Source organism: Solea senegalensis, linkage group LG14 (genome assembly GCF_019176455.1).
Source record: "Solea senegalensis isolate Sse05_10M linkage group LG14, IFAPA_SoseM_1, whole genome shotgun sequence".
In the NCBI taxonomy this organism is placed as follows: domain Eukaryota; kingdom Metazoa; phylum Chordata; class Actinopteri; order Pleuronectiformes; family Soleidae; genus Solea; species Solea senegalensis.
The window spans coordinates 20,453,722-20,474,564 of NC_058034.1; the positions used below are offsets into that span (position 1 = coordinate 20,453,722).

General features: G+C 41.7%; 1 protein-coding gene across 1 annotated transcript; it reads right to left on the reverse strand.

Moving 5' to 3' along the window:
- Positions 1-6,252: 6,252 nt before the first annotated feature.
- fetub (fetuin B) lies at positions 6,253-15,098 on the reverse strand. The gene is made up of 15 exons (XM_044044520.1): positions 14,815-15,098; positions 14,591-14,704; positions 13,831-13,918; positions 13,548-13,714; positions 13,258-13,371; positions 13,032-13,118; positions 11,661-12,394; positions 10,903-10,907; positions 9,396-9,664; positions 9,046-9,159; positions 8,670-8,748; positions 8,412-8,578; positions 7,471-7,584; positions 7,132-7,266; positions 6,253-6,691 (listed from the first exon to the last, which is right to left on the reverse strand). Exons 1-15 carry the CDS (start codon positions 15,022-15,024, stop codon positions 6,434-6,436), a joined length of 2,655 nt encoding a protein of 884 aa, XP_043900455.1. The 5' UTR covers positions 15,025-15,098; the 3' UTR covers positions 6,253-6,433.
- Between the last annotated feature and the right edge of the window lie 5,745 nt (positions 15,099-20,843).

The following is a 20,843-nucleotide window of genomic DNA, read 5'->3' on the forward strand; positions in this document are numbered from 1 at the left end:
GGGTGTGATTGGAGCAGCGCGCGGTTCCCACCTGCTTCCATTGGAACAGAGACTCACCGTGGCTCCGCGGAGGAGGGACTCGCTGTCTGGTACCTGCCCTCCTTTATCTCTATCTCTCTATCGCTCTCTCTCTCACACACACACACACACACACACTGGCGGGAATAACCTGAATGTCACCCGTGTACACTTAAGGAGTGGTTTTAATTTACTGTGTACAGTAGTGGTCTCAAACTCGCGGCCCGGGGACCACATGTGGCCCTCCAATCGATTTAATGTGGCCCTCCATTCTATATCAAGATATGATTTATTCAGGGTTTTTTTTGTGAATGAAACATTGTTCCATATAAAAACAAACACTTTTATTTTGAAATTCTACACAAATACCATATTGTGGTGAGAGAGTGTTATATTATTTTAAGTTTGGTGCTTTTTCCACCAAAAAAGCTGGACTGTAGTTCAATTGACCGTCCCCCTCCCCTGACCAGATTAGACTATGCTAGAATAAAACTCTGTTATGCTGTCAAACACATACCTGTAATTTGCACTATTCCTCACTTCCGGCCTACTACTTACCTGTATTAATTATCCTGTATGTGCCTTTTTTTATATTTCCCTAGTGAAATGTGTGTATTGTATATAGATCGCTTAATGATATTCTTACTATTTTTTCTTCATATTTTTGCTTTCAATTTTTATTGCTCATTCTACCCCTATTTGGTATCTTGCATCTTCATATTCTTAACTGTATATTTTGTTATCTTCCTCAGTGAAGTCTAACCCTACTCTAATCTAATCTAATCCGATTATTGTGTCCCCCCAAACGCTTTGAAAGATGCCGCACCACTGCATCACAACTCATCTATGTATAATTTAATCGGTGTTTGTGCCATTTCTGCAAAACCTCCAATTATTTTGAGTTGGTAATGCAAAATACAATGAAAAAAATAACTGTAAACACACAGTTTAGCAGAGAATATAGGCTAGAAGAAGAATATGAGCACGCTTCCACCCCATGCTTTAAATTCTACTCTGATTAGTTTCATTTCGTCCAGAATAAAATGTGACTGTGGTTTTACAGCCAGGGCTCATGTACATAAATCCTTGCATGGGGATGATATAAAATAAAGGGCAAGGCTACCAACTAGTGGCCATATACCTATCTGGGCTTTTATTGCGATATCAATACAATATGAAAATGGAAGAGTATAAATTGTGCGTTGCTTAAATCATACAGAAATCATGAGACGACCTGTAAAAAAAAACTTTAAAGCAGAAATAATCAATTTTTTTCAATTCTTTGATCCTCTTATCTAGACATAAACCTTTTAAAGGAGATTTACAAAGATTATCGGAATATATTTATCTTAATTTTAACTTGCTTTTAAAGACCAATAACTTATTATATTCATTAATGAATGCAAAACAAAACAGCATAAATGACCGCTGGTCATAAAGATTTGAACAGCTATGCCAATATGCATCAGTCATAGTCAAGTTTAAAGTATGCATGATATCAAAACTGGACGCCAGAGACTGGACTCAAAAAGACAGCAGTGGGTGATTTTAAGATACAGGACAATGCTGCAAAATGTGATTTTTTTATTAAATATGAATACATTACGCTCTTGAACATGCACCGTGACTATATTAAACACATTTTTCACTCGTCCCCTGAAAGCACCTCCAGTGCGAGAGTGACGTGAGGACAGTCGAGACAATGGTGCTGCGTTTATGTATAATGCAGGTGTCATTTTATAATGCACAGAGCATCTGTGTCACCACGGGAGTGGAGATGCAGCACTCCCCTCAAGGTGGTCCCAGGCGTGGAGGGAAGGAGAAGTAGGGCAGCAGTAATTCACATTCTCACCACCTCTTTGGGAGTATAGACAGCGCTGCTGCTAATGGTGTCCTGCGGGCTTATAATGGGATGATGTTCCGTGTTATTTCCTCTCCGTGGGTACAAATCTGGCATGTGCCCGCCGGATTGTGTCGCATACCATTCAGCGTCTTGATTATCGCCCTTACTAACACACATGAGGAAAGTGGAGTGCGAGAGGGAACAGGATCACCAAGACCCTCTCAGAGCTCGACATAAATGTTGACTCTGAGTTACATGCAGTTTTTATGTTGTTGCCACATTTTATGCTATGTGTAAAATGTATCAAGGATATCTCCTCCTAAATATTGCATTGCACTCATGACATTGGAGTGGTTAAATGTGAGGAGGGGAAAAAAGAGCAGCTGCTGTCTCTGCAAGAGGAATTATTAGTGAATACAGCCAGTTCTGCTCTGGGACTGCGTGTGCTCTTAAGGCTCTTATAAAGGATGGAGCGTAACTTAATCCATGCCTGCTTTTCAAACACATCAGATCTTGTAATTAGGGATTCAGCTTTAAAAGCATTTGCTCATCATGGGAAGAAGGTCGGAAAAATATGCAATATCTTTACACTTAATGTCGTTCACTCGTCCACACCCTGGGACATGATCCTCGGGAGCGTATCAGGAAACGGTTGAAATGGAAGTTCACCTCCTACACTTCCAGGCGGGTGTGAAAAGGCGCATTTATCTCGTCAAACTGCTACTTTACTATAACGCAGTGTTGCTGTTGCATCCAACTGTCTTGACACAGAAGGAATCCCTTTACTACGTACTACAGGCTTCATCAGAATGGTGTGAACTAATTACACCATGGTTTAAAGGTAACTGACATTTGCTTTTGATTTATGTTTTTAAGTCATGCATCACCGTTTTAAAACCCATAACTTGCTGAAATGCTGTGACTGAACAGTATACGGGGTCCTTGAAATCCTTGAAAGTTATTAAAAAAAAAGAGTTCAAGGCCCTCGAAAGCCCCTTGTATGTTACAACGCCACCTACTGTTGCCAAAGAAAATTACAAAGACTGACTTTGACCAAGATCCCAAGGACAATCACCTGTCCAGAGTATAGGTAGCTATTATTATTATTATTATAATACTTTCTGTGTTGTGGTCCCTGACATACAAGTCTTTCACTTTGATCTGACAACATCTGAAAACTCATGTTTTCCTCTCTCTGCTCTCAGCTGGTGTATTCCCAAAAAACGTACTTAACTTTGCCTCTTGAGTGGATCAGTCCACACTCACAAACTTTGGGATGCAGCGAGAAACAGAGCTAAGATTTCTTCTGTGTGTGGTGTGAGGCCAGTGAGTGTCAGCAGGAGTCCTGAACCTTGGATACTCTCCCTGTGGCGTCTCTCTCTCAACCGTATGCAACAGCCGAGACACACACACACACACACACACACAAATGACTGTGAGTCATCCGCCAGGCAGCCGTGCGCACACACACACATACACACAAGCATCTTCAGGGTGTATTAATTAATAATGGGGGATGTGTGACACTTACAGCATGAGGACTAGATCCAGTCCCCACCGAGGCAGGCAAGAAGGGAAGCAGTGGAACAAATGATGATACCGACAGGCTACGTATTCAATTAGCCTGAAACTGTGCGACAGCAACAGAATGATATGGCAACAGAGTAGCAAGTCAGAGGTAGATTAGTACAGATTTACTGTGCCTCTGATCAACAGTCAGTGATTTAAGGCTCACATAACGCAGCATTAACGTATTGAGGCTCTGCATGACCTACATTTCCCAAATCTTGAAATCCTTTTTCAACAGAAACCATGTGATTACCAACTTTTTCTTTTTTAACCTATGGATTTAACGTGGAGTCAAAGAGTATCAGACGATTAGAAAATGTTAAAAAAAAGCAAACCTCTCATACATCTGTCTCAAAGCAATAGAGCAAGGCTGACTCTTTGTGTAGTTTAACTCATCAAGGTTATTCGCCTTTGAAAGTTGCATCTTATGTAACAGCAAAACTCACACTTCCTCCAAGCATTTCACTGAGCTTCAGTTGCCGGGTCAGTGAGATGAGGCGAAAACAAACGCAAGGGTGACACCATGTGGACACACGTTGAGTTTCAGAAGGCTTCACACTCAACTCGTCGACCTAAATAGCACATGTCGGTTAATTTACAGGATGGAAACAGACCTGAGAGAGAAAAGTGTAGAAAAATATACATTAATTAAATGTATATTAAATATATATATTTAAGACATTAATATATAATAATAAAATATATTTTAAGGAAGACCAATGTCATTTTTCACAAAGACGTTGCTCGCGAAAGCATTTGCCATGTCAGGGTTTCCTTCAGACAATGGAAATAAATTAACAGATAAAAAAGTTGCTGGGACTTTTTATGCAGGTCATAAGAAAAAGAACAAATCCACACTGCTGCTTGCACTCCCTATATTTGACTTTCCCTTGGAATCGCTCACTGTAAATAATAGCCTAACAGAAAAAAAACGGCTCGGTGTGTTACTTGGCAATGTGACAACTCTTTTTCAAATGAGTAAATGAAATTGTGTTCAGCTTGCTCCCCCCTGGAGACTAAGCTTCATTGAGTTTTGTCGCTCCCCTGAGCCGCTTCGCGCTTCCCATCGTTCACCGGGAACAATGTGCGCTCGGGCCTATGAAAGTGTCACCGCAAATCACAGCGACACTCTTTCCTGTTGTGGGGCCTCTTGACCCTGTGCGGTGCCTAACACACTGCAGTAAACATATCAAGGGGCAAGAGGTGTAATGAATTTCCAGAAGAATTACAGACATCATCATCAACACACAGAGTGGTTTCCATGACTTCAGATGACATCAAACTTATTTTAGCAACCAAGCCATGCATGAAAATAAAATACTGTATACTGTATTTTACTAGAGGACAATGTCTGAGAGCAACAGGCATATTCCATAATCAGTCAACAGATTAATGTGATCAATAAGTTCTAATTTTAAATGCAGAAGAAACGCTTTGAGGGATAGGAAGTAACCTTGTAAAGTTGTACACACCTTATAGCACTAAACCACAAATTCAAAGTCCAGAAAAGACCTCTAATGAAACAAAATCAAACAAAAAAGCAAACTCAAAGGTGGACATGAAAGCGTGTGACTTAAAATACTCAACATTGTTTTTAAGTATTTTGATACAAAAAACAAAGGCATTTTCATCATCTCCAAAACACTGCTCATCCATCCATGACTGGCCTGACCCTGACCTCATCTTAACCATACAACACGTATTCACCTTAAAATTTAATAATATACATCATGGGGACATTATAATTCCCATAATATGACTGTGTAAACAGACCCACAACATGAGTAACACCTGCAACACACACAAAGGAAGAGAGAGATGATTGAAATCGACACTCAAGCACAGTATTTACCTGCTGAAGTAAAGTACATCAGGTGGCACAGTTGTTGACTTTTTTTTTTCTTTACACAATGAAGTCATTTACTTTACATTAAAAATGTCATTTTTGCTTTTTTGTTCAGTTAAAAATACTTAGATTTGACAGCTAAATTAAAGATACACTCCAGGATTCCTTGTTTGAGTTAGTGTAACTTCAAGACAGTCTATCTGATAGCAGCTAGCTAACTACAAAGCTAGCTAGCTATCGTATCTATCTGATAGTAGCCAGCTAACTACAAAGCTAGCTAGCTATCGTATCTATCTGATAGCAGCCAGCTAACTACAAAGCTAGCTAGCTATCGTATCTATCTGATAGCAGCCAGCCAACTACAAAGCTAGCTAGCTATCGTATCTATCTGATAGCAGCCAGCTAACTACAAAGCTTGCTAGATATAATAGCAGCTAGCTAACTACAAAGCTAGCTAGCTATTGTATCTATGAATCCTGCAATAATGAGGTAGAGAAAAGCCAACATATTTTTCATGATAAGGTTTTTTTTTTTGCCTCCTTCCATGTTAGCGTGGATGAGACAGTGTGATCGAGGGTTTGTCCACGGATAAAACGAACAACCTGTAGAAAACCGCTGTTCACGTTCAAGATTGTTTTGCAACCTCGTCAACCACAGAAATGCTTCTCCACTGCAGATTCTGTGCCATGAGGGGTTTTAAGGAGCCTTTGCCTCCTCAGTCTTATCTTATGCTCCGTTTAAACTTTAAGCGTGTATTGGAAAACATTGAGAGCAACTACTCTATCAGTAGACACGTGACTAAATGTCTGTGGCCTTTGCTGTCCCAATAACACAGAAGGAACAGATCCATAGCGACAGAGAACTTTGCCACTGACTTCATTTGTCTCTTTTTAGTTGTAAAATTATAAAGTTAGAAGGTTTCAAACACATCTTCAGAATGTGCACCCTGATGTCTCTCAATAATTACAGCCCAGTCTCAGGATTAAGACATTTAATGTACAGTATAATCAAACAATCTTACTGCAATCAAACAATGTCATTTGCATTTTTATTATATAAAACTTAATCTCTACTTGTGCATTACCATTTCTTGTCTAATACACTGTAACTGAGTACACCATGAAGGAACAGCTGGAAGGATGCAGCACAGCCGGAAGTTACAGCTTAAGACTGTCTAAGCCCAGATTGTGCCTGCGCGGCCCGGGGCAGGAGCTTGTTTTCGGGGACGATCTGGCAGGAGCAGGCTGATGCACCACAGTCCCGAGAGAACTCTTTGGCATGGCGACGGCGACGTCAGAGCCCGCTGAGCCCGTGTGCACGTGCTCGTGGGGATGCAGGTGTGTGTGGTTGTGGTGCTGATGCCCGGTGTGCTCAGCGTCTGCTTTGGCATGGGCGTGTTCCTCCACAGCGGCAGCCTGCAGAGAAAGAGGACGAGACCGCGATGATCCACTTTGATTGGTTTTATGTACAAGCGCAAGCACGCATCAAGATTTAACTTTACCGATGACTCTGTAATTGTGAGTTGAATTTCCGAGTGCTCTCCCTAGTCTGCAAACCATTTTCCTATAATCTATAAACATGCATATATCAAATTCATGATGACAGTGCGGAGTTTGTCTATTTGTTATGGCCATGGCTCCCAACCTAGGGTCAAATCCCCTTACAGGCCCTGGTTTGTCTTGGACTTGGCTTCAAGGAAAAAAGGATGGGAACCACTACTACTTCAGAAACTGTCTGAAATCTAAAACATTAAAAGCCTCTTAATCCATCATAAATGTGAATAACTCATACCAGTATGGGATATGCCAAAAATGGGTCTGTATTTAAAGTTTTTAGCTGTTAAAATGCTGCTTACCTGAGGTTCGTAGATCTCACACTTCACCTCTACGGGCTTCCTGTCCTGAAATGAGCTTCCCTTCTTTCCGCCCATGGGCCTGATTTCAAACTGGTCCTCGTGGGCCATGTGTGAGCCCAAACAGAAGCCTCTATGCTGAGAGAGGGGGGAAAGTGTGCAGAGAAGAATAGTTGAGCATCGCTTAGCGATCTCATTTACACAAAGTTATATTGACGCGACGAATACGATGCATATTTTATGTGAAACGGTTACATTGCAATTTCCAAATGCAACAATCGGCCACTGGTGCTTTAAAAAGTCCACTTGCACAGTCTTAATGAGCATGTGTTTTATACTCACTGCAAACTGGCAGTCCATGGGTGGGCAGCTGCTCATCTCACTCGCATCTGTTCCCTTTGAACACACCGTTTCCACGATGGTGAACTCCACAAAGTAGGACGGACCGACCACCCACTGGCAAAGTACACAACGACATGATGCACACAGACACACACTGTACTTCTAAACATCTAAGAACTGCCTAAAAATGTAAGAATCCTCAAAACATTTAGATTGAAAACGCCTGTTTTCCAGACTCTCTGAGAATAACCAAAATATAAAAAGTAGAATTATTGTTGCACACACACACACCAATAGTTATTGGTGAATTTGACCCAGGTGCAGAAGCAATATATAAAGCTTTTCTCTTGAGTAGCACAAAATTGTGAAGGTGGAGGATGATCCTCAGTATTATGCCTTCTAAATTCAACTCAGCCAGCAATCTTATTTCTTTACGACTTCATCCGCTTGTTGCCGTCATTGAGTAGTCTCCAACTAAAAGTGTGCTAATGTACCAGCACGTTTGCACGCTCCCTCGCCATATTCACAACCTGTCCGCTCGACTTGTGTGTGCTGTGATTACGCCGTTCCACTTGTCGTTTTTTTTTGAGACGGCGAGTAACAAAACCACTTCAGTGTAGGCAGAAAGTAGAGATCAAAGTGTCCAGCCTGAGGTGATTCCTCTGGATTTTGACTTCAAAAGACAGTTTGTTCTCTGGTTTAAAAGGGGTTTCAGAGAAGGAGCCGGAAAAGACCAGGACTAAATGGTTTGCACTGCTTTACAAAAGGCAAAAAGAAAAAAAGATAAACCTTCTGCCCTGAAACTTGATTCATTAATTATGTGTCTGTTTACATCTGTAAGCAGTTAAAATAGGAAGAATTGCTTACTGGTGGTACTCGTCACGCTTGCTTTTGTTTTGAGAACCACTGATCTATATAATTATCTTGTGTTGTTTCTTAACCTGTGAGCTGGCCCTGGTGATTCTCTCCAGAGTAAAGTAGTTGGCCAGGCGACTTTCTTCGTTGAACCTCTGCAGGGAGAGAGTGGCCGTCTCCTTGACGACCGGCTCGTTCATGTTATCAGCCGTGGGACAGTCCGGACACACACCGACCACTGCAGTGGCGGGAACTGGACACGACGACCAACAGAGTTTAAGTTTACGTTTTCTGTTGAATTGAAATGTCCACGGAAAACGGGGGGAAAAAAAATGAATTCATACCTTCTCGAAGAACGCAGGAGTAGCTCTGAAGTTTGACTCGAGTGTCGACAAAGGCAGACACCTCACACTCCCCGTACACCTGAATAACACAAATGGTGTACAGTCTGCATGTGCATGTCATCGGATTGTGCTGACCTGTAACGTTTGACGATTTTTGATGTTGATATTATTTTTCTGCCCCTGTCAGGCAAAACTATCAGACCTGTAGCAGCACAGAGCAACAAGGGCAAGACACTTGTATCCCATCAAACTGCTGCAATAGTTAGATATTGGTTTCAATCCAGACATTTGTTCATGTTTTCATTTCATTTCATGCAGTACATGTTTTTAAATGTGTTGGTTTGGGCCCGCAGTGAGGAAATGCACCAACACTTACCGGAACATCACTAATATCTCTGACTTCACACTGTTTCCAAGGTTTCTTGCTGGCAATGTGGCATTTGGTCTCCATGACATCAATGGTCAGCTTGTAGAGGGAGCCATCTTTCTCCTGGACACACACACACACACACAAACTTGTTCTTATATCTTGATGAGGACACATCAGAGACCTAACCTTAAAACCAGGTCTTAACTTGAGAACAACAAACCTTATACTACTGTTTTTGTCCATTGTGTTCCTCCACCTTTCTGCAAATGCTTAAGCATTCCTCAGGATATGACCTGGTGCAGAATGATGTTCCAGGTTTTTTTTGCATGCACCTGTGTGTGTGTGTGTGCCCTCACCGTGTCAGGAGTGTGCGAGAGGTCGTACAGTCTGTTGAGGCTCAGGATGTATCCGTTGGTCCGGTCCTGGTTGATCTGCTCCAGGGTCTCCTCTGCGACTCTCACTGCCTCGGGACTGACGCAGCTTGGAGCGTCCGGTGTGGCTCTCCCCTCCTGATGCAGCAAAGCCAGACACAGAATCAGCAGATACACACTCATCCTGTAACACCCACAAACACACACACACACACACACACACAGGGCCCCGATAGTGTCACCAAGCCAAATGTCTCAAGCCTATCTGGGCAGATAGTTTGACCTTTAGCTTAACGCATGCCCTGGCCTGAAAATCTTCCTTTGGTAGACTTGTTGGATCCCACTTTTTTCCAGACACAGTTTGAGAGCGGCCTACGTAAGGCTGACGGTGGACTTTCCTCCTCTATCATGATAAAACAAACAACTTCTATCAGCTGCTCTTTCGGCCAATGGCTGGCTCTGATTGACTGAAGGGTCAAAGTGCACTGGGTAACAAGTGAGCCAAAAGACAGCTCATCATATACAGTAGAGATTTTTTTTTAAAAAGTAATAGTTTTTGTGGTTTCATTTATAGGGATTTTATTTTTCCTAGTTTTACAACCAAGCACTCGTATTTGACGGCGACAGAGCAAAGATCAGAGCTGTTGAAGTAAATGTCTACAGAGCTAAAACAGAGTGTAACTTGAACATCTCTACAACTGCTGTCATACAGCTATAACCATTATTTCAGCATCATCTCACAAATTTAAATGGCCATATTATTGTAACTGTTGGAAAAAAAAAAAAAAACCCTACTTTTTAATTCTCCGGTGACATTTAATGGGACTTCACCTCCAGGTAAAACCAGCACAAAAAGGTTTAAATTCAAGTAAGACAATTCAAGATAATCCTTTATCAATCCCACTACGGACAAATGTGTGGAACTCATCAAGTATTATCTTGTTAATTCTGCAAAAGAAAAGAAAAAGTGATATTCACTAATCTTAGTGAAACAGCCGGGAGCACTAGCTTGGTGACAGTGATTTAACTACTCCCTCTTAACACTTTCATTTTTTATTTTTATTTTTTTTTATAAAGAAAAGAAAGACAAAGCTGTCTGGGGAACAATCTTGGAGCCAATATAGCTTTCATCCGTCAACGAATTAGCCGCTGCACATTCATGTTTATAGAGATTACGTTTATGGTGACAAGATGGTTCCTGACATAGGATTGCTCTGTTTTTCTTTACCTTGAGTTCTTTTCAAGTCTCTGGATTACTTGTGCGCATCTTGTCCGGTTTTGCTTCCTGTCGTGTCCTGCCTGTCAGTTGTCTGCCGCACACTAATGTGTCTCACCTGTGTCTTGTTAGTTTCACCTGTGTTTGATTGTATTTGTGCTCCCCAGAGTCTGGGTTGGTCCATTCTGTAAAGGATGTGTAAAAAAAAATTCGGAGGACGGAACAAAAAGTTAGTCCTTAGTAAATAAAAGTTACGAAAAGGCCATAAGGTCAAACTGAAACTGCAGAAAAACAACACGGAGCAGAGCAGGAACACACGGAAACAGAGCATGAGCAAACAGCCACGACTGAAACTAACTAAAACCAAAATGGACCAACCCAGGAAAAGTCAGCTGTGGACTTTTCACAGGAGGCAGATTCATCCCTAATACGATCATTTGACCGCTCAGCATCCTCCTCTTCCTCACATATATTTCACACACAATTAGAGTGAGATGGAGCGAGAGATAAGGTCCCACTTCTTATTATTTATTTATTTTTGTTTGATTCAGTATTTTTGATTTTCCTCCCAAAGTACCACCAAAGGAAAGCTCTTGCACCACAGTTTGAATAATAGATGATCGTGTAGGCCTCCAGTCCACGCCCCCCTCCTCTTTCTTGCACAAAGACACAAGAATGATTCATAATTGTCATGATTTATTATTTCATATTTGTATGTAAGATATAAAAACACTTATACATTGACAGAGTCAGTATTTTAGGAACAATGATCACCGACAGAGGAAATGTGTGGGGGGAAAAAAGTGTTGAGTGTTTATTTAATGCACTCACTTTTATTAGATGCCACAATGAAGAAAAAAAGGAAACGTCACGTGTTTCATGCATAAAGCCAATTATTTGTTGCCAATAATCACCCAGGGAAGCAGTCAAAGTGTCACTCAGTGAGTCACACGCCAAATTGACTTTTCCTGATTTTCTACATTGTTTCCAAAGGTCAGTTCAGTTTCTGATTGAGTTCCATGGGTCCGTCTTACGCATCTGCTTTGAACCGTGGGTCCTCCATGAGGAGTGTGTCCACCAGGCTGACATTGCCCGATGGTTGGACGCACTGGGCTGAGAGTGAGGTGGGGAAGGGCTCGATGACAGGTTTGCTCTCTCCGGGGATCTGAGGGTCAGGCTGGGAGGGCAGGGTGACTCCAGTCTCGTGGGGGTTCTCGGGGAAGAAGGGCAGAGTCACGGGCTTGTCAACGGCGGGCAACATCATCACCGTGCCCTCTGGGTGGTCGTGGTGTGCGGTCTCGTGTTCGTGGTCGTGGTGGTGGTGGTGGTGCTCGTGCTCGTGCAGGTGAGCGTGCTTGTGGTCGTGGTCCAGGGCCAACTCGTGGTCGTGCTCGTGCGTGTGCTCGGTGCCGGCGTGCTTGTAGTCGTGGTGATGGTTTGCCGAGTCGCCGCTGTGGTTATGTGCTTTGGCGTGATGGGCGTGCGCGTGGTCGTGGCCGTGCCCGTGGTCGTGGGAGTGAGCGTGGGCGTGCCTGTGGGCGCTGCCCGCACCGTGGTCGTGGGTGTGGTGGTGGGCGCTGTCGTCGGCGTGCGTGTGGGTCTTGACGTGCTGCGCGTGGCTCTTGGTGTGGTCGTGCACGTGGTCGTGTGTGTGTGCTTGGTCGGCGGCGTGGGCGTGGTCGTGGTCGTGGTTGTGCGTTTTTGTGTCGTTGTGGCTGTGGTCGGTCTCGCCGCCCAGCAGGTGCTGTTTCTTCTCTCTCTCGCCAGCCTGGAGAACACACAAAGCCACATTTACTGATGTGTGGTAGATAAACATCGACTGTCACTATGGAGATGAACGAATGTCTAAATTTGGGTTTAGTATGAAATTGTCATGATCGTAAAGGCATTTTTCTTTTTACTTGGGAGTCCCATTGAGAATGAATGCAGCAGGTGGTGCACTTCCTGTTTTGTGGCCAAATAGAAACTTAGTCCAACAGGAAGTGAGCCATCATGAGTGTGGCTCAATGTGGCTGACTAAGTTTCTATTTGTAGACATGTTCGGTCTCTTGTGTCACGTGTGAAGTTTCGTGCAGATTGGTCAACGTACGACAAAGCTACAGGCCACTTCCTGTTTTGTGGTGAATGGTGGCAATTCACCAAAAAGTAGCCTTTTATTCCCTGACGCACGCTTTCATAACGTTGCATCTTTGATGTGTCTGTTTTGTTTTGTTTATGTGGGTACGATGAACGAGTTCGTTCATTTTTGAAACAAGACGGACACCAAATTCAAAATGGCCGACTTCCTGCTGAGTTGAGCTCATGGTCCCAACAGACTTTTACAAACTTCATTTAAAAATGCGATCCTTTTGGGAGGAAAAACAAACATAATGCCAGGAGTTTGAGGGACATTAATTGAGTCTTACCTCAGGCTCGTAGATCTCACACTCTACAGTGATGCCTTCCTCCCCATCAGGAGCGGTGTGACGAGATGCCTTACAGAAGCCCTTGTGCTGTGGACACAACAAAAAGAAACAAGACAGAGATAGGGGAGGGGAGAGGAACAAGAGATGTTCATTTAGATTTGGACTTGAAAAACACACACAGACGGACAGCGTTTAGGTCTCTCATCTGAATTTCAGCTCGACTCACAGCGAACTCGCAGTCCATGAGCGGGCACTTATCGGCCGCCACTGCATCTGCGCTGTTGACACAGGTGGTTTCCTGGATGGCGTACTCTGCGTTGTAGAACGTCGCCATGCCCATCTGGGTGTGCAGACACAAAGGGGAACAAAGGGGGGAAGGTTTAACAGAGGTGTTTTGACTGGACAAAGGAGAATGTCTGTCGCATATCATTTATCTTTATCAGCCACTATATTCTCTCCATGGTCCAGAATGCAAAAGCTATGTTATAAATGTGTCTTATAGATGAAAACACTTACCGAAGAGGTAGAGCGGGCGACTTTGAGCAAGGCGAATCGTTTTTTCAGCCCGCTGTCCTTGTTAAACTTCTCCAGAGACTCAGACACGGTCTTCTGAATCATAGGGTCGTCGTTGTTCCACAGAGTCGGACAGTCGGGACACACCTCAGTAACCTTACCAGCGGGAACTAGACGGAGAGGAAAGAGAGGGTGATGAGTTGGGAACACAAGCAAGACACAACATCTCAGGCTGAGAAATTGTGTTTCATTCAAAATCTTTGGTTTATTTTGTTTTTTTTTTTACCTGGTCTTAGTTTACAGTCGTATTTGATGAGACGCACCACTCTGTGTGGCCTGTTAAAGTAGATGACGGCTTTGCACTGTCCGTAAACCTGCAAAAACAAACACAGTAATTGCACCGGCGATAATGTCTCAGTGTACTACAACATTTATAAAGAGGTCCACACTCAAACCTTAAATCATGCTTCTAATCAACACACAGGACTAGGATTAATAATTAAAGACTCACATCAATAATATAGAATAATCAGTTCACTTCAGGTTATTACAACTGGGCTCCGTGTAATATTTGCAAAGGTTTCACTTCACAACAAAGTGCCAAATTATCCATCCACATAAATAACAAATTATGAATTAAAATGAACACATTAACATTGAGTGCAACTACCGAAATGTTAGGCCTGTATGCCGAGCGGCTGACGCTGGATACTGGCACGCATCGCTATAGTGCAGTATATAACCTGCTTTACTAGGTCAGGTAAAATAAAAATAAAACATAATTTAAATGGTTTTATTTTGTTCCATATAATAATTTTAATCTGTATTTAAATACAATTTATATAATTGTATTTAATGAGCATGGCCCACATGCAGTACCATAACTGTGCACTAGGGGGCCAGGGCTCACACTTTGGGAATAACAGACTACTTCCATACTTGAGTGTGAAAGAACTTGATTCATTCAGGTGTTACTGCCATTTTGACCGTTTTCATTTTACAGTCTTGACAGTCTTGAGTGTTTATATAAGCGTGTGTTTTCTCACCGGTGTGTTGTCGATGGGACGAGCCTCGCAGTTCTTGTCGTGCCTCTTGTTCAGGACACTGCAGTTGGTCTCCACAACATCCAGAGTCAGGTAGAAAACCACACCAGTCTCTTTCTGTGTGTGACACACACACACACACACACACACAGTCAGTAACATCCTAACATCACTGAGGATGTTTTCTTTCTTTCTTTCTTTCTTTCTTTCTTTCTTTCTTAACTCACATGTTTTCCAATGTGCACGTTGGACAGCCGGTGCAGGCCAAAGATGTAGCCGTCCTGCCGGTCCTGGTTGATCTTGGTGAGGGCCTCCTTCGCAGCACTCAGGGCAAACGCGTCAGTGCACGAACCCTGCTCGAGGCCGACGCTCTCCACTGGTGCACCGTGAACGTGCACACAGCCCAACGCCAGCAACAGCCACACACAGTGCTTCATGGTTCAAAAGGCCTGGGACGAGTCTGTCTCTCACACGCTGAAGAGACGGACGAGGAGCGATGCCCAGAGAGGGATCGAGTGACCTTTTTATATGCTGCTGTTTCAAGCCCCCCCTCCGACCCCGCAAAAGTAAATATAACCATTGATCCCGACCATTTCAAGGAACGCTGCATCTGCTGATTTTTTCTCTATCTGTATTGCCCCGCACAATGGAGCTTATCAGTCCGGAGAGAATCAGCCCCTGCAGTCATGCTCCTCTCCTCCTGTAACAGAGGCTGTGACACTCTTATTTATTTACTCATTTCCGAAACCAGTGATTGGGTCACGAGCTGAAAGAGATACAGATACACAAATAGTCGTTTCAACTGCATGCGAGTTACCACATAAAGCAGTCACAGCAGGAACACTTTTGTTATGCATTTGGCCTTGACTGAAATATTCTACTCAAGAAAAAGTACCTCTATTTTATAAATATAGTATAAAGTACTGGTCTAAAACGGTTTGACGAACACTGGTCAACATTTTTTAAGGCTTTCTGATATTCCGAACACCAAATGACTAATCGATTAATCGGAAAAATAATCGACGGATTGATTGATTATGAAAACAATCGTTAGCGGCAGCTCTAGAAATGATTGTTAAATGATGTGATATTTATAAGCCAGGGAAGTTACTCGTTACTATAAAATAAAAGTTGAGTTGGTGACGTCAGCTAAGGGGCTCAACCAGTACTTTTCCTTTAACTTCTAACACTTAAGTACAGTAAATGTCAGCCACTTTACTTGGCCGAGGCGCTCTCGTTCTCTCCCAGCCGCCATGATGCGCTACCTGTTCACAGTTCCTGCTTTTCGTCACTTGTCCGGAAGGCCTTCCGCTCTCACACATACTTTTTTTGTACCTTGCATTCACACATAAACGCTTCACACACACACACAAAAATTGTATGTAAGAGCCAAAAATAGTGAATATGAGAGCTAAAAAAGTGAATGTAAAAGCTAAAAAAAGTGTACGTGAGAGCCAAAAATAGTGAATATGGGGGCTAAAAAAAGTGAATGTAAAAGCTAAAAAAAATAAAGAGCCAAAAATAGTGAATATGAGCTAAAAAAGTGAATGTAAAAGCTAAAAAAGTGTATGAGAGCCAAAAATAGTGAATATGAGAGAGAGCCAAAATAGTGAATATGCTAAAAAGCTAAAAAAGTGTGTGAGAGCCCAAAATAGTGAATATGCTAAAAAAAAAAGTGTGCGTGAGAGCCGAAAAGAGCTAAAGAAAAAGTGAATGTGAATGAGAGCAAAAGCAATGAGGCCCCAAAAATAGTGAATATGAGAGCTAAAAAGTGAATGTAAGAGCTGAGAGCCAAAAATAGTGAATATGAGAGCTAAAAAAGAATAAGAGGTAAAATTGTGTACGTGAGAGCCAAAAATAGTGAATATGAGAGCTAAAAAAAAGTGAATGTAAGAGCTAAAAGAGTGTATGTGAGAGGTAAAATTGTGTATGTGTGAGGTAAAAAAAGAATTATGGCCTATACAGCCCCTCATACTTAAACATGGGCCTGGGTTATTATTTCTATTCCAGAATATAAGAAAGACGCCTCTTTTTTGTGACAAATGTGTACTACACAGGAGATAATGTGTGATAATGTGTTTAAAGTAAAAAAAAAAAAAGCAATTAATCGCAATTCCTTACAGAAAATTGTGTGATTAGTTAGTTCATTTTCTTTTAATTGATTGACAGCTCTAGTTAAATACATTAAGTTTAGTGGTCGCGGTCATGTTCAATGCATTTATGATACATTTGGGCCTCAACCCTTCTTCAGGATGTCAAGGTGACTTTTAAGATGGCTCTTCTGGAGTAAGACCCTTGAGTCACAAGGGATAGTGGTTAAAATCAAGCCATATACAAAGAAAGGATTCTGCTTCGAGGAGATATGTCTAAGAAGTAACACAAGAGTGCAAGGATACAGGATAATGTTTCCACGTGAGAAAAACAGAGGCTCAGCGGTAGTGGCAAGGGATTGAAATGCTCTTATATGACCTGTGCGACTCCCCGATGAAGCCTTTATGCTGAAATGTGCTTCGACGGTGTTGAAATAACACTTTAATCGATGTAACGTTCAAACTTTGTGTTTGGACGACGAGATACAATATCTGCAAATCCCACGAGTCACTGAAAAGTAAAAAAAAAACAAAACACACAGTTGCCCAGTGACTGGAGCGTTTCAGATTTAGGTGACATTTATTACAAAGGTCAACTCCGAGGACTCAAGTTGAAAACGTGTCATTTGAAATCACTTCCCCGTTATGTCAGTCGTCGTGATGCAGGCGTAAAAGTCACCGGCAAGACAGCAGTGACATGCTGTATGTTGACCTTTATAACAAGAATGAGAATCCTTGGAATAGTCCCAAAAAAAAAAATCCATCCTTTTTTTGTGGCGCTGCTGTGATGTAACTTCTGTTCTGTACACTTACATAAGAGGTATTTGGACAAAGGGAGCAAAGTGCTTCAATTTGACTGCACACAACAGACTTTCTTTTACAGAAAGACAGATTTGATTGATGGAATAAAATAGTCCAGTCATTCCCAGACACTGGGTCAGGACAGGTTTGTTTTTTTTAAACTGTATCTTAGTTGACTTTTTAAAATGACCCGTGCATCATAAAATCAAATCATGGTTAATTTATTAAACATAAAAAAACACGTCTGTGAAGACTGAACGTGGATGGAGCATCGCTTAACTCTCTCCGCCATTATCCCGCCATAAACGTCCCTCCTAAACAAATGTGATGACATCATATTCCCATAGCTACGCTTTAGATGGAGATGGAGAGAAATCCTCCACCCTGGCACGCGTTTCCCAAAATGTGTCACATATACGGCGCGTGTGTCAGAAAAAGGCCCGGGTTTTTGATGGCTCAGCGACTTGTATTTGGGAAAAGTGGAGCATCAGTGATTCCCGCTGTGCAATTCAACCTTTGTACCTTGCACTGTGTGCACATTTGGTGAGTGGGCAGAAACACCGTGGCACGTGTTTAACTTAATCATGGTCAATAACTCAGACGAGGCCAGAAGAGTGCAGTGTTTGCTGCATTGCAGAAGTTGTTGTTGTGAATCTTAACGTGTCGATTTTATCGATTTTTATGCCGTGGTGAAATCTAACACAGTGACCAAAGAATCAATATTTGGATATATCTGCCCTGATTATATGGACGGAGAGCACACAGTCATATCTAGTTTATACACAGACTTTGTATGTGGGCAAAAAGTGAAAGTGCAAAAAACCCTGTGCAGGTTTGGGTTAAGAACAGATTATTATGTATAGCAACTGTTGCTTCATGTACTGTTTTAACCCTTTTGTTTAAAAGATTGTAAAACCTGTTGTGGAATGTACAAAAAAAAAGTATTTATTTGTTCTAAACATGTCCATAAATGTATGAAAGGGTTATTCATGATAAACTACAAAGCATGACAATTTGTGCGAATATGCAACTGAGAGAGAGATGAAAAATAATCCTACATATTTCACACAAAGGAGATACAGTCCTTGATTATTTGAACTCCACAGAGACATAGACCACCTGACATGACACTGAAATACATTTCTATTTTCTCACTTTATAGATACATGACTACATCTTTAAATTATACGTTCCCTCCCTTAGGCCGTACTACAATGAATTCATAGTGTGTGGTTTCATCATAGTAACCATGGCAACTGGATGTTCAAGTTTCATTCAATATATTCAGACGTTCATTCAGTTTATTCTTTAATTTCCTGAATGATACAGGGAATAAGCTTTTATATATACACATTAGTTCACATTAGACATCTTAAAAACATCTGTGCTGTGTTGCTGTACTGTGTTTATATATTATATAATATTATATCATATTATATTATATTATATTAAATCATATTATATTATATTATATTATATTATATTATATTATATTATATTATATTATATTATATTATATTATATTACATTATATTATATTATAATATAAATCATTCTAAATTAAACAAAAAAACATGACATTAAAACTTTAAAATTTAACAAAAAGAGGATAAAGAGGAAAAAGTCAAATGGTTAATTTAATTTAATTTCGCACCAAATTGAATTTAATTACTTTAATTGAAGAATGTGCCTTATATAAGTCTATATGGTCTTCCATCGGACACAAGGTGGCGCTGAAGTATCACACATCAGTGCGCTGAATGCTGACACTGCACTTCCTCAAACACAGACCTGCTCAGTGCGTTGCTTACACTTCTGAGGCAGAGCTCCGGGAAATATTTAGGACTGATTTACACTGAGTGGATTCAGAGGAAGACATGGAACAGACTCACACATCCACAGCAGAACAGGAACACATCTCTGACTTCAACAATCACTGGACGTATACCGTCAGTGACTCATACTAGGCAGCAGTAACCAGGAGGATGATGGACGACTGCGTCTCTGGAGACTGTTCATGTCATCTTTTAATCTCACGCAGAGGTTTCCTCATTCAATGCATTTAAATTCCAGAGACTTGGTCTCCTTGGTAGAACATGCACAAAGGTCATCTGTGCAAGCAGCTCATTAATTACTCGTGATTGTTGAGCAGCCTCTGGTGGCAGAGGGAGGTATGACCAGGTGAATTTAGGGTGACAAAACCAAGGACCTGCACGTGGGGGTGAATTCGTTTGAGCGTCCTCTCAATTCGCATCATGAATAAACGGGATACCAGTACTTGCATTCAAATAAATACATATATAAATAAGGCTATACTGTTTTTGTCCCACTTTTTTCAAGGATTAGGGCCACGTGTAAAACAACCAGCCAGAATTCGGACATTTTTTGGCCTAGTTGGCCCTGATCCTCTTCCGTACAGATCCACATCCAAACCCCAGTCAAACCAATATTTGTTGTTCAATAAATGAATGGAAAAAGCATCAGTTTGGCATCAGGAAAACATCAAACAAGGTGAAGGTACAGATTATTTTCAGATTGTACTGTTATTCCGATTATAATAACCCCGTTATTTCATGTAATTCTACATGAAATAAAGATAAACATGGAACATATGAAGGGGGTTTAAGTGGATTTACGTCTAATGGCTGTACATTAGATTAAATTAGATTACGTCCGCTGATGTTTCTTCCCTCTGGGATCAAATGTCCACTCTGCTGCACGGTGGGCCACTTCTCCCTCAAGGAGATACAGCCTGGGTCGCCGAGAGCTTCGACACACATGAACGTAAACATAAACTCTTATGGATATTATATAACATGTTCTTCAGTTGTTTGGGTGAAAAATTAAGTTTATATGAGCACAGTATGTCCACGCTGGCTTATTTTTACTCCCATACTGAAGTGGACACATTAAAGCTGATTGCAAAAGAGATAGAAAAACAACAAAATACTAATTTATATTGGTTTTTCGATCGTTTTTTTTGTTGTTTTTTGTCGATCAGTGACGACTCAATTTATGACGCAACTGCAGCCGAAAACCACGGCGACAGCAGTGTTCGTCTGGCATCTATTGTGTTCGTGCAGGCGCTGATTACCGCACAGCACCATAGCGGTCCTGATGAGACGCACCATGAACACCATGAAGCATGAAAAGGAATTAGCTCATCTTTGGGCTTTGCTGCACTCTAGCACCAACTGAAGCCCCTTCATGGGCTGGAGGAGGTGCGCGTCTTCCTTTATCTTTACGAGTGGCCTTCAGGGTCTGAAGGTTCAGCAAAGTGGAGACCTCAGATGTTGAGCCAGGGATCTGCCATTTCCCCTCATGTTTCTCCTGGTTCGATCCTCAAGACTCAAGAGTAGGTGGAG